The sequence below is a fragment of the Mauremys reevesii genome, linkage group 4, assembly GCF_016161935.1.
Source record: "Mauremys reevesii isolate NIE-2019 linkage group 4, ASM1616193v1, whole genome shotgun sequence".
In the NCBI taxonomy this organism is placed as follows: Eukaryota; Metazoa; Chordata; order Testudines; family Geoemydidae; genus Mauremys; species Mauremys reevesii.
The window spans coordinates 33,540,338-33,555,287 of NC_052626.1; the positions used below are offsets into that span (position 1 = coordinate 33,540,338).

Genomic DNA, 14,950 nt, shown 5'->3' on the forward strand with positions numbered 1-14,950 from the left:
TTAAGTCTTTTTTTCAAGAAAATAATTGATTATTTATTCTTTTCCCCCAAAGATTCCCTAAAAGCCCAAAGTCCACACTATTGTCTAATGGGCTGCTACATTCCAGCTTAGAAACAGTGCCATTTTTGAGCTATAGTATTTAAAATAAAAGTCACTAAAGATCTGGCTCTGGTTTTCAAATCCCTCTCCAAAAGTTCTAGGACTATATTCCGTAAGTACAAAAATTCAATACATCATGTTGTGGACCTCTGAGCTATCTATCTGCCTACCTACAATACTGCACCAACTTCATCATGTTTAATAATACTGGGCCAGGTGTCTGCAGTCTTATCTGTATCTCAATTTCATACGTGTATATTTACATGTGTGCTTACCTGTAAATGTCACATACTACACATAGGTTTTTTAAAAAACTAGTTTTTCAGAATCCATTTCAATTTTTCCATATTCTTTCTTATCATTCCAGCTCATTCCTTTGGAACAAGTATCTTGACACATACCAAATTAATCTGTCACCCATCCAGAATATGAAATTTTAATTCAGCTTTACACTGAAGTGGCAAAGATAAAATATGGGTTCTCTGCATGGTGGACATGTAATCAAAACACCCCAGTGACTGACAGAAATATTGTTTGTATTACCTGTGTTATGATCTTCTGCAGTATGGTAGTATCTTTTCTCTCAGGTTCTCTGGCCTCAGATTGAAAACTACAAAGTTTAAAAAGAATATTAGACAGATCTCTTAGAGTATACATACCTTGTAGTCGAAACAGCTGTTTTCTACATACATTGGCAGAGATTTTCAAAGCCACCTACAGAATCTAGACACTTGATTCCCATCAATGTTAAAGGTTATTGGGCATTCAGATCCTTTAGATATCTTTCAAAATCTTTGCTATAGCTTCAACTCTCATAATGAAACTAAGAGTCAATTTTCAAGGATGGCAATATTTAAGATAATAAAGCCATATCCAGATTATACAAATTGATCTGCTGACTGCATAGCAAAGTATTCAGAATAATTGTCTGGGATTGGGAGTGGAGACTGCGCAAAAAATTAATATAAATTGCAATGGGGCCATTATGTAACCTACAAATATGAAACATGGTAAATTACCACCACTGCAGTCTTCTGAATTCCAAAATATATGGAATAAAATAAGCAAAGACCAATCACTTCCAAGTATAGGGTAGAGTACAGGAGATGCGTGTATTGCTACTGCCTGTGTTTTTAATAAAATGAGGGCTTGAGTGTCCAGTTTGGCAAATATACCATCCTTCATGAGCACGAAATTAACTTAAATATGTCACATAAACTTCAATTGCTAAGGGAAAAAGAATTAAAAATAGAAAGTAACTGACATTCTCAAAAAGGTTTATGAAAGACTTGTGGTAAGAAGCATAAATCAAATGATATTGGGAATCTTGATCTTTGTTTAAATGATCAGACTCAATCAGCAGTGGTTCATGTATTAGAAAAAAGATATTTGATGACAAATGTCTTAATAGAACTATTTTAAACAGTCAAACTCAATGTTTCTTCTATATGCCTTTTTGCTGCAGATGGAAAAGGGGCACAGGTATTTATTTTAAATATACATTAAAATGCCTATTCTCCTCTAGGTATCAATGGAAATCTCATCTAAGTTATCTATCTACCTGTCTATAAAAAGGGACTACCTTTCCTGAATTTTAATGTCTAAAGGTGTTTTGGCATTTTATCTGTGGTGAAGTATATTTGCCATTAGACCATATTACTTTAGTCACAATCTATATCAAAAGGAAGTGATGAAGTTAACAGAGGTAAGGGAGGAAGGAGAAGCTCACAGAGTTTCTTGCAAATGTTTTGATCGATCATTTCATTACATCCACCAGGCAAGCCCTGGTTTCAGATCTGGAACCCTACTTGAATGACCAAGGAAGTTGACAGAGGTTGAGCTCTTCCTACCTCAATATTCCCAAGATTTTGGAAAACAATTCTCCTGATTTAGACAAGTGCTTTCAGGGGTGCTGCACTTGCCACTTGAAATCCAATAGTATGGATTTCAGTCCTGATGCTATGGGGTGCTGAGCCCCCTGAGCTCCCATTGACTTCAGTGGGAGTGGAGGCCACTTAGCATCTTGCATATTGGCCCCACAGTGATTATCTATCCACTGTTTCCTCAAAACATGCACATGCACAGTAGCTCTCTCATTTAAAGGTGCTCAGAGACTATGCTGATGGACATGGTAAAAACCCTAGGCAGGATAGACAGCTCATACAAGAGAGAGGAGCATTAGGGATACAGGCACTGAGGCGACTAAGGTCCTGACTATAAGAAACTTACTTTAGACGGAAAAATTTGACAACAAAAATTCTGCCTATGAGAACATTTTATACAAAATAAAATTGCCTTCTTCTGCATTAACATGTCCACTGCTCCAAGCAGCAGCACAGTGCAAGAGAAGGCAATTCTATCTCATATAAAATGTTCACACAAACTGTATCTTAAAATGTTTTAACTAAAAATAGAAAAAAAAAGCAGCATTAAGAGATGTATTCAAGGGGAAAAAGGCATTCTGAGTGAGATTTCAAAAAGGGATGGAGAGTCAATTAGGGAGACACCAGAATACTCTCTATATAGACTGCAGGAGTTGCAGAAGGGAAGGTTCATGTGTAAAACTGTGAGAAAAGACAGAAAGAAAGCCAGTGTAAAAAACAGAGAGAGCAGGGAGAACAGATACATGAGGAATGAGTCTCCACTTTCTTGTACCTTGTGTTGCCATTGACACCAGTGCAAAGTGCATGTAGAATACTGCCATTTGGATCTGGTAGCATTTGAAATCCAGAATGCATAGGTGTAAACAGTGACACAAGGTGAAAGGGAGTAGAGAATCATGTCCACAGTCTATGATACAGACTGGGGCAGGTCTTTGGAGGATTTTTAACACAAGAGACCAAATTCTGTTATAATTTACATTAGTGATAAGTCTGGAAGAATTGTAGTGATTTCAATTAAATTATGCTGGATTTGCACCTGTACAGATGGGAGAAGACTTCAATGCAGTATGTAGCTTTATGAAGATCCTGAAATAATTAACACTTAAATAACACTATTTTAAAATTTTAGTCTCTGTACCTGCTCAAGTCCGTTTGTGTTTCTGCTTCCACCTGCTGCTTGGAGGGGTCCTTCCTTTTTCTTTTAGCAGGTGTGTAATACCTATACTGTGACAGGAAGGATTTAGCATCTGATTTTAAGGTGCGTGGAGTGAACGGTTGATGGCTATCAGTAAAGTGGTCAGAGTGCCTATCCAGGAGATCCCCGCTGTACACTTTGGATTCAGTATCCTGATGCTTGTGAGAAGGACTGATGTTCATAACACTTTCAGCAGAAGAACTGTATGAAACTCCAGAGTATTTTCTTTGTGGACTTGAAAAACTGACACTTGAATTAGAGATCGAGGCATTAGATGTTTTCCGAGTATCTTTTCTAAAACATTTTGCAGGGTTGGGAAGATCCAAGCCTTGCCTGTCTGAAGACAATAATGATCTAGACAAATGCTTCTGTGCATTTTGTGCATGAGGAGATAGCTGGTCATTGGCTTCTGCTTCAAATGAACTCTAGAAAAACACAAATGATAATGTTCTGTGAAATGATTGTTTAACTGGTTTCTTTTCAAGAGATTACATGGAGCACATCTAAAATATGAGGCACATAAAGAGTGTCAAAGAGCAACTATTTATCTCAGAAAATCAGTGTGAACAATTGGCTTGACCCAAAATAAAGGAAATCATTAAATATGAAATAATTATAAATTATGAAACTGAACATAATTTAACAAATTACACTTATTATTAATACAGTAAAATGTCTGTACATTTTTACTCTGAAAAGTGTCAAGATAAAAACTGCACATCCTTATTCAATAGCTGGGCTCCCTGTGGGCTTTAGAGACAAAAGCATAGTAATCTTTACTACTATAGCACTGCAGAACCAACACAGACAGGTAGGGAAAAGTGAGCTGGATTCTACTCTCTCTTATGCACAACCAACAGAATTGTGTACAAAATTTCAATCATTTACACCAGTGCAAAAAGCCATTGAGGTTGTACAGGAGTAACTGAAGGCCGTGATTGATTTGAAGAACACCTTCATTGCCAAGGATGATGTGTAAGAAAGAAAACCCCTTGCGTAACTCTCAGATCCCAGGTTGAAGTTTGCAGGGCTGCCAGTAAGAAAGAACATCTGTCTCTGCAGCTCAGGCTATGGTTTTAACCAAGTTGGAGATGTTTTCTATAAAGATTTTGCATTTCAATAAAGTCAAATGTATTAGCAAGAAGCACCAATGGTGGTATTTTTAGTCACCTCCAAACAATGAAAGATTTTAAAGCTCAAAGGTTGTAGGTTGGATACTAAAAATTAAATGTGATGTCTTACAATCAGAACATCCCTACAAACGCTGAGGTGCCATATTACATATAGCCTTTGTATAGACCAGAGCAGGGGTGGGTAAACTTTTTGGTCCGAGGGCCACATCGGCCTTGTGAAACTGTATGGAGGGCCGGGTAGGGAAGGCTGTGCCTCCCCAAACAGCTTGGCCTCCGCCCCCTATCTGTCCCCACCCACTTCCTGCCCCCTAACTGCCCCCCTCAGAACCTCTGACCCATCCAACCCCCCCTGCTCCTTGTCCCCTGACCAGCCTCTCCCAGGATCCCCAGCCCAACCACCCCCTGGAGACTCCACCCCCTATCTAATGCCCCCTGTTCCCTGTCCCCTGACTGCCCCCCCAAACCTCTGCCCCATCCAGCCGCCCCCTGCTCCCTGTCCCGACTGCCCCCCGGGACTCCCTGCCCTTTATCCACGCCCCTACCCTCTTATCATGCTGCTCAGAGCAGCAGGAGCTCACAGCCCCACTGCCCGGTTGGAGCCAGCCACACCGCCCGTCAGGAGTGATGGGCCAGAGTGCTAATGACGCGGCGAGTTGAGGCTGCAGGGGAGAGGGGACAGTAGGGGAGGGGCTGGGGGCTAGCCTCCCCGGCCAGGAGCTCAGGGGCCGGGCAGGATGATCCCGCGGGCCGTAGTTTGTCCACCTCTATACTAGAGACTGGACTAGAGATGTCCAACCTTTTCAGCCTGAGGGCCAACCATATTTCAAAAAGGTCAGAGGATCACAATCAATGCTTTGGTACAGGTTCTCTGACCTATTCATCTCCCTCTGTGCTGCACAGATAGAGAAAGATGAGTAGAAACCACTGACAATTCCCCTGCATGGTGGTATTCCCACACCAGGGGGTATCCTCTCGAAGGTGTGTTGCTGGCATAGCCTGCTTCTATACCTCCCTCCCCACTGTTCCTTGCTGGTGGGAGCATGTTGCATTCCTGCTATCCTCAGATGGTGTATTATCCCGAAGGTGACCATTACCAGGTGGTGCAACTTAGAGCCATTTGGGAGCTGCTCTAACTTGGGCTGGGGCACAGAATTAAGGAGCCATAATTGGTTGTTGGTTCTCAGCTTCTCCATTTTATCCCCTCTCCTGGGCTGCCTTAGGTGGTTGCCTGGGTAAGAGGAGCCATTTTCTGACAGACACTGCTGTAGGCTCTGGAAGAACCAGTCATCGTCCTGTCCTGCTGTCCATTAGCCTTCCTCAACTCTAAGCAACATCTGACAGTGTGGAAAGGATTCAGAGGCACTAAATGAGGAAAGGCACATTAGAATGGCTGTGTAATGTATCAGCACTAGTCAAGCCCATTTTGATGTGGGTCCAAATGTTCAGGAAGCATCCTAACAAGACAGTTATTGCACAAGCCTTTAACACATCCATGGAAATGTGTAGTGTCACAGTTGGATTTGAAGGATAGCAAAACTTCTAGTGACTCTGCTAACTGGCAAGAGTTATTTCTGACACTTTATTAACTCCAAGGCCAAGCTGCAGCTAGGAAACTGACTCAGAAGCTTACAGACAACCACCACTTGCCAAAAACTTATATATATATTTTTCATCTGTACAATCTGTACAAAAAGTATAAACTATGTGAGGGAGGAGGGCACTGCACATACTATATGTATTTAAAACTGCTCACTAGGATAGCCTCGAGAGAGAAACATCTTATTTGCATGTAGGCCCACGCGAAAAGCCACAAGGATATGGTGTTACTCTAGCACATCTCATTATCATACTGTATAAACAATATAGCGCAGCACTCAATCTAAAAGAGCAACTTCCAAAACCTGCCAGTTCAGTTCACTTTAAACTGAATAAAAAGGCTTCTTAAAATGAGGGATTCATTGCTCGTTACACTCAATGGGCCGGCCTGCCTAGCATTCATATCATCAAATGTTGTAAAATGTAAATGAATGTAAATATAGAAAAGGGGTTTCTGAAGGGCAGAATTTAATTCATTAGGCTAACTAGTTACCAGATTTCTTGTGAATTTGAAGTTTAGCTTCAGACAGGCAGAAGTAGAAACCTTTCATATGATATATATCCAACATATTAATTAGGAATAGGTAGATCAGAAGACACTGGTATATGACTAAAGATTAGGCAGCATGTACAGTACTTTAGAAGTGATAAAAGAAGGGAGCCAAGACAGTTGAATTCATGAATAAAATACATTCAGGAATGTGTATGAGTTTAAAATTATCTTAAACATCTAGCTCTTTATACAGATTAATTAAAAAATAATATGCAGTTCAGTCCATCAGCAGGCTTTCATACAAATGATTACAGATTATCACTTGACAAAGCCTTGATTCTAAGCAATGTCCTACTCACAAATGCCACATGATTAAGGGCACATTTTAGTCACGGGCATTATTAGTAAAAGTCATGGACAAGTCACAGGCAATAAACAAAAATTCACGGCCCATGACCTGTCCATGATTTGTAATATACATCCCTGACTAAATCTTGGGGGGGCATCCCAGGGGTGCTGTGGGTGCTTGGGGGGGTGTATGCCGGTCTGGGGAACACCCTGGGTGCTCTGCGGGGAGCAGCCCAGGACTCCTGCTGGTGCTGAGGGGTGGGGTGGTGGGGCTGGCAGGCTCCTTACCTGGCTCTGCGCGGCTCCCCAGAAGCAGCAACACATTCCTCCATCAGCTCCTAGGCAGAGGTGAGGCCAGGCAGCTCTGCGCACGGCCTCCTTCCCAAGCTCCGCAGCTCCCAAAGGCCTAACTATTTCTAAAACTTCCGGATAGTACATTTTCTGCTCTCTTCTGTGCATCTAAGCAATGTTTGGTTTTTTTTAAGATCCAGAAAATGTGCCTTTTTGCTGTATAAATGATGTAACATTACCTCCTAATAACTGTGTTGTTATTCCCTGTGTCACCAATAGCCCATTTTTTCACTCTCAGAACTCCATAGTGTTTTAAACTAAAAAACAAATGTGCCTTTGTGGTATTTTAAACAGTTCTTGTAATAGCTTTAAAACAAACAAAGAAAACCTCTCTCTCGAAATACCATCAAAAATAAATCACAGTACACATTGCTCACATATAACATGATATTTCCCTTTGCCTTCATTACACTTTTCTCTAAATTTAATACAAATGCTACTTTTCTAGTGAGAACAACCACTTGAGATATGTTTACATGCTAATAACTAGAGCAAACAGCTCATATATTTACAGCTAGTAGGGATGCAACATACCCTTCTTTGTAGTTTTTCACATGAACCGACTTAATTTTACTACTACAGCACAATTAAGTGCTGAACTGGTAACTTGCAATAACAATGCCAAACAAATGCCTGTGTTAGCAGGCAGTATAATAAGGTTTATTACATGATTATTTGATATAAAATAATTGCAGCTATAGTTTGGTGCTCTGGAAAACAGATAAGACTGGAATGTTTCAAAATCCACCTATATGAATGTTTTGGAAAGCAAATTCCAAACCCTTTAGCATTTACATAAACAACTTCGTTTTTGTTGTACAATGTATATTTGGTGCTCTTATTTTTTAAAATAGTTTAAGGAGTTGCAGTGTAAGTCAAACTTTAGAAGCACTTAGTACATAGGACAACTTATCACATCTAAATGTGATAAATAAAATAGAGTAATGACTTTTTGTTGCTAAGGGTAATGGATCAATTATTGTGCTGATTCCATCTCATGAAAATACACTGGACCCAGTCCTTAGATACATTGAGCTGGGTGAAAGGGGTGTCAGCTAGTGCAAAATTAGGCACTGCTGTTTGCATGCACTTTACTCCTGTGTGTACAACAAACCGATTCTGATGTTTAACAATTCGTTATATATGTATGTGTATATATATTCATTTATATTACGATGTCATGAATCTACTTAACATTAGCGATTTATCTAACCATGAAAATATGGCTAATTTTACACAATACTACAAATATTCAGTGTGAGACTGCATGGGAGATTTTACTCTAGCCATCAAACAAAACTAAACAATTTTAAATAAATAGTGGAAATCCCATTGTTTGGGACATGTAAAACTAGACTGAGTATGGTACTGGAAAATATACTGTAAGGGATAATCCTGAGCTGACTCCTGTTTCACTTCTATTTTCTATAATCCAACTATATATGAATGAGTAATTTACAACTCCTATGTTCTTACAACACAACCTTACTAATGCTACTTCTATGACACATACTCACACTAGCTTTAATCTAGCTAGCTCACAATAGGACTGACTTGGGGCGGTGCGGGCTTCAGCATGGACTGCACAAAAAGAATGCACCTAGGTGAGGTCATGCAGGCTTGTGCATCTTCACTGCTATTTTTAGTGAGCAAGCTAGATTACACCTAATGCAGGTTCATCTATGTGAGCTGAAAATCACACCCCTATCTGCAGTGAAGACATAGCCTGAGACAGGTAGTTTTCACAGAAGTAAAAAAAAGGCTTCCAGAAAATGTGTGCATATTATTACTAATAATAATCATGAGGCACTGAATTAGCTGAATGTCAGTAGTCACAATTTTGTGAAAAGTGCATTAGTTACAGAGCAAGGCCCTGACCCTGCTGTGAGCTCTACACCAGTGGACCCCTGAACCTGCACTGAAGCCATGGAAGCAAGGGTCCGTCCATCAGAACAGAACAAATTGCAGATCAAGGCCATAGCTTGCTAAGTGGTGGGCAACAGATGCACACAAAAAGCCAGGGAGAAATGGATTTCCCTCTAAATTATTTTTATTTTAAAAAAGAAAGTGCTATTGCTTAACCAAAAACCCACTTTGATGTTACAGATGCCTCCTAAAATCGGGCTAGTTCATTGAAAAGATCTGCTTTTATACAAAGGTGTAAATTCATCCCCGAATGAAGCCAGCAGAAGTGCACCAAGGATGAATTTGGCTCAGGAAATTAATTTTTGCTGTAGGTGAGGGTCTAGAATATGACAACACATCTTCTAATGGTCAGAAAACAAGCTTCATGATTTATATCTTTGTAGGTAATTCATCACAAAATTTAATATTTTACAAGCTAAACGATGGAATTATAAAATGTATTCTCATGTTTGCTACAGAGAGCAGTTCACAGTTTAATATCCACTCAGTCTGACTAAAAAATATTTGCAATAGTCGTGACAGCAACAAGAGCCTTGTGGACTTTAGAGGGTTTCCTTTAATGAGATTATTTAGGCACTCTGAAAGCTATACTATCAAAATGCAGAAGCTGCAATTTTGTATCATTTTGATCTGCTAGTTCTTTTAGTTTGAGACAACCTGAGTTGTAATAGCTACTTACAGATGCCTATGGCAGGCAGGGGTGCTGCAACAATTTGTATAGTGGGGGTGCTGAGAGTCATTGAATCAAACTGTAAACCTTGTATATGATGGAAACCACTTCAAGCCAGAGGGTGGGGCAGCATCCCTAGTTCCAGCACCTATGATGGCAGGTCTGACTTATGCTTGACATATCTGAAGAGTAGCTTGCTTGAATAGAGCAGAAAATAAGATCTCGTTTGGTAAATATTAGTATTTTACATAATCTGTGTTTCCATCACCCCTTGTACATACTATCCGTCCATCTAATTACACTCTAATATTTACTTAATGAATGAATAAAATGACGGAGCAAGTTCACACAAACCTGTTTCTGTCATTCAGGGGTGGTCAGACTAGAGCCTTAGGGATCTAATTTGTTTACAAGCAGATATATTAACATTCATGATTTTTCTCATTTTACAAAATACCTTGTAGTGTTGGTATTCATATGTACAGTAATCTATTATGCAATATTCAGATTGTATAGCATGATATATTCCTGTCTTCAACAAGTAGACATAGGTTACATTTGTTAACTAGAGATACAACTAAATGTATATGTGAAAATACATGAATTTAGACTTCTATCATAAAAAAAATAGTTGACACCAGGAAGCCATGAAGGAATTTTCCATTTGTATTTAAGTGTTCACAATATAAGTATGGGTTTTTATTTTAATACTTTAAATGGTATTTTTGGTTTCCTTAGGAGTTCATTTATTTAATTCAGAAAGTACTAATTTGAGTATAACATATTTTAAGAATGTTAATAGCAATATAACAATAAATAATTAGAGACAAGACATCTGATTAGGCAATTATAGCTATGAATGCATACACAGTGCATCTGAAATTAACAATATAGATAAAAACTTAATATCACTTCCTAATATGTATTTGATATGCACAAACAGATTTCCATAGGGTCAGAGCTGTCATTTTACAACTAGATTTTCTGAAACTCGGCAAAGCACATACCACACATTAAGAGCTACCAGCCAGTTTTATGCCATCTCTCTTTGGAAAAAAACCCTGCAACAATAATTGAAAATGGGAAATGAGTTGGACCTGATTCTCGCCTCATTTTACATGGCTTTTACACACCAGTGTAATTTCACTGAATTCAATATTTTTTCATCCTCTAATAACGTAAGTGGTTGAAGGGATTTATTCTCCAGAAGAAAGAATCTCAGAAATGACGCTGGCATCAAGGTTTGGCTTTTGGCATAGCTGATATCTTGAAAATTTCCTCATCTCAGAACTGGTCAGTCCGAAGCACCCACTAGCAGAGTTGTCTGAGCATCAGATAAGAAATACCCAGCCTTGCTTGAATCACAGATTTGACTCATGGTAGGATCAGCCCAGCTATGCATCCTTTATAAGATGAGCTCCAGTTTGATGCCTGAGGGTTTTCTAGATGAGGGCTTATGAACCAAGGTCTGTTCTGCCTTGGCATCAAAGATGCCATGGCACTTGTCACAAGGGCAAGGATTTCTACTGGGGTAAAACCTTCCCACTCTTGCTTCCTGTGTTGTGCACTACGCTACTGTGCTATCTTCCTAGTTGCTGCTATCTACCCTGTGGGTGGTTGCATTTCAGTGGTGCTCTGCGTAGATGGATCATACAGTACTTTGGAAGCCTTTTGGAGAAGGGCACTATATAAGTAAGTTGTTATTATGAATGTCATCTGCAGGTGAAACTGAAAGAAGTCAGCACTACTGATAGCTTTGGTGACTTTTAAATGGAGATGCTGAAATACGCAATCTAACAGTACGTTTTATTGAACAGGGGGAAACCTTTACACCATCTAGGTGAAGAATCACAATGTTACTTTTATAAATATTAAATTTCATGAAAATTAATAAACCTCTCTGCCCTCCCTAGCTCCTGTGTCCATATACCCTTTTCTGTTGCAGGAAAGCCAATTAAAATATTTAAAGTAGCTACACTTAAAAAGGAGTAAATGTGCCTCATGCATTGCACAGACTGGATGGACAAGGGGGAAGAATTAAGATTGTGTGGACAACCATAAATCTTTCAAATCCTAACATTTAAGTGCTTGACTTTTCAACCTAACTTTCATTCATTTAACAAAGTTTTTTTGCATGTATACATACAATTTTAAGTTAAGTGCCTCTTTCTATCTAGGTACTTATATTGTGTTGATCACCATACTGTCTGAGTACCTTTCACTCAAATGTGCCAGCAATCATTAATGTGTTGCTATGGGGACTGGAGAAGGGGAAATGTTAAGAAATGTATTTGTATAATATTTATAAATACAATTAGAGACTTTTAAAAGGAATCATTTAACTTATCATAGTATTAGGCTCTATCCTGAGCTGTACTGAGTATGAGGAGAAGTAAAGGTGGCTCTACTCCATCTTTATGCTTCTCCTCATCTTTGGCCAACCATGGGACAAAACAGCCCCCACGTGTAACTAAGAGCAGCAAAAAGGGTGCTCTAAGTTCTGCTGACTACAACAGGCTCCAATGGACATCTCTGCCACATGAAAAATCAGGCAGAACCCTACGTATTCCAGCTCACCCCCTATGCCGAGTTACCACACTTATCTCCTCTTCTAAGAGTAGGGAAATGCTTGTAGTATTTCAGACACCTGTGTGTGCCAGCTCTTGATAAATGGGGTCTTAGTATGTAATACTGTGATGAGGCATTTTTATCATTGTGAGCTAAATGCTTCCTTTTTTAAGAGCACTCACTCTAGTAAAAAATAAGATATGAAATCTGCATGAAGTAACTATAGAAGTAACAGTTCTGAAACATATTAGTGTGGTAGCTTTTGAGAAACAAAACAGAATATAGCATTACTGTTATAAGTGAAGCAATTACAACTAAAGGACTTACTGTATTAATGAATTTAAAGTCTTATGCGTAGTTAATTTTTAGTTAAAGTTACACAAAAACAACGCAGTGGTGGGCCATTCTGGTGCAACAAACACTGTATGTTACTCAGTGTATAACAGGACATGCTGAATAGATCATTAGAAGTATTGCAAGGTGCTTATCAAGTACAGTAATATTCCACTCTTGCTATGCATCTTTTTAGCACCTGGTGGTGTTCCACATTGTTTGAACCAGTAGTTCTTACATTTTGATATTTAAATTGATTACCATTATGCCCCATAAGCATCTTTTGACTCAATATTCAAGATTTTGCAGTGGTTCTAAAAGCAGAAAATTTAAGATCAGCAGTTTCCCCAGGAAATGGGAACAGCACCAACAGCAGTACGATTATATTGCCTGGTGATAATTCTGTGTCCTATCATATCTTTTAATAGGCATGTGTAGAAGTCGTCTTATGGTTACTAGTTACTTAAGTATTCTTAATGGCTAAAGAAATACAATTTGAGAAGTTAAGTGACCCTAAGGATGCATTAGGAGTGATCCAATAGGTCAACAGGAATAAAACTCCCTAGGTACATCAATAAACATAGTAAAATCAATATACTGTCTGGTAAAAGAAACAATATTTAAATATTGCTTTGGTTGTGGAACAGACTTATGAAAGCCCAATTACTACCACTGCTCACTTTATAGCTGGAGTCCCTCCTGCAGAAATATATTCACTTCTTACTAATGCAATGGTGCTTCGATTCACATGCTGATGAAAAATATTTTGTAAATCTTTACGCAAGATTTTCCATATTATGATCTAATGTCTATCATCATGTCCATGGCTTGGATGAAAAGCTGTTAATGGCTGTATTTTTTGTTCTGAATTATGTAGAGAGTGAATTCATGGGACTCTCCTAGTGCCAAGTTTTATATTTTGGAACATCTGCTTCCTGTCTACATGGAGATGAAAAGATCTCCAGAAAAGGGCTCAAAATAGGTGATATTAAGTATTATCCAATGTTACCTAAACAGGCAAGTCTGCCAAAACCACTTATAAAATATATTATGATTGCCTATTTATATCTCACTCAAACATGCAGTTGGTTGAATCACACACAAATGCTGGCAATTCTGAGATGTTCTTGCTGACAATCATTCTGCAGTCACCATACATGTGAGTCAAACATTGATGAACAGGTACCTACAAGTAATTAGTAGTGCTAAGTGACACATACTACTTGAGAGAGCTCTTCTTTGGGGGAGAGGTTAAAATACAGACAAGGAACTACAATGCTCTGACATTGCTATGTCAAAGCACACACTTAAAACACTTTTTAAAAAAATAAATAAACTCAGATCCTGTATTTGATGGGGTGTATAGACTCCACACAGAGGAGGAAGGTGCTAGAGAGGCACAGGAGGCAAGGCTAGCCACGCCCCTGTGGCCTTGTCAATCACATATGATAGGCAGGAGGCCTTTAAAAGGGAGAAAAGTGCAGTCAGCAAGGGTGGGAAGGGAAGGAGCAAGACTGCCAAGCAGGAGACTGCTGGCGTGATCCCAGGAGCAACAGGGAGAACTTCCACCCAGAAGATCTTCATCCCAACCCTATGGGATATGCAGTGAACTCCCAGGGAGAGACTTAAGGAGACCCACAAGGGGTAGGGGTCCCTTGTAAGAAGTTAGGAACTAGGGCCAGTGCTGGAGCCACCCAGTAACTCGGTGTGGTCAGGTTCTCCCACCATCTGGGAGACAAACCTCAGAGGACTCCTTTACACCACACAATAAAGTATAATAGAGACAGCGCATTAGTAATTGTTGCTCAGGATTTTCAGTTAGGAATCTAAGAACAAGAGAGAGATTCAGAAAATAACAGTGAGAGAGGAAAATATAATGGTGACTAAAAGATGGGATCTCGCAGCTTTAATTTGATATATCCCTCCCTTTTTCCAATACAGATCTGTGCATTCATCCATACCCAGAAGTCTTGCATAAAATTTCAAACTATTATTACCCAGCACTCTCATAAAGTTATTAAATTGTCTGCTATGAAATACAGTCATGCAGAAAGAAACCAACTAATGATCAGTTTTATATTTTAGCTGGAAATGTACTGTATCTCTGTGCATGCTTTAAACACAGAATAAATTCTAAAGATATCAAGCATTCTGTGCTGAAGTCAATACAGTGAAAATAATGTATTCTTCCTTGGGTAAAGTTGGCAAAAGCTTTCGCTGCTGGTTAATGCAATTCCGTCCCATACTAGTGAATAACACTTATTAGACTAATATACTTTATTTCAGCAATTTATTTCTCTCTTTCTTGGAAGTATATTTAATATATCTGATGAATCTCTTGCTAACAAAAGTCAA

General features: G+C 39.0%; 1 protein-coding gene across 13 annotated transcripts in view; it reads right to left on the bottom strand.

The window, feature by feature from the left end:
• SPATA7 (spermatogenesis associated 7) overlaps positions 1-14,950 on the bottom strand; it is a 74,646-nt gene that overhangs the window by 15,648 nt on the left and 44,048 nt on the right. For all 13 annotated transcript variants that reach the window (XM_039538550.1, XM_039538553.1, XM_039538560.1 and 10 more), the window contains 2 exons: positions 3,121-3,602; positions 643-709 (listed from right to left, as the gene is read on the bottom strand). In XM_039538550.1, coding sequence (XP_039394484.1) covers positions 643-709; positions 3,121-3,602 — 549 coding nt within the window. The remainder of the gene's footprint in view (positions 1-642; positions 710-3,120; positions 3,603-14,950) is intronic.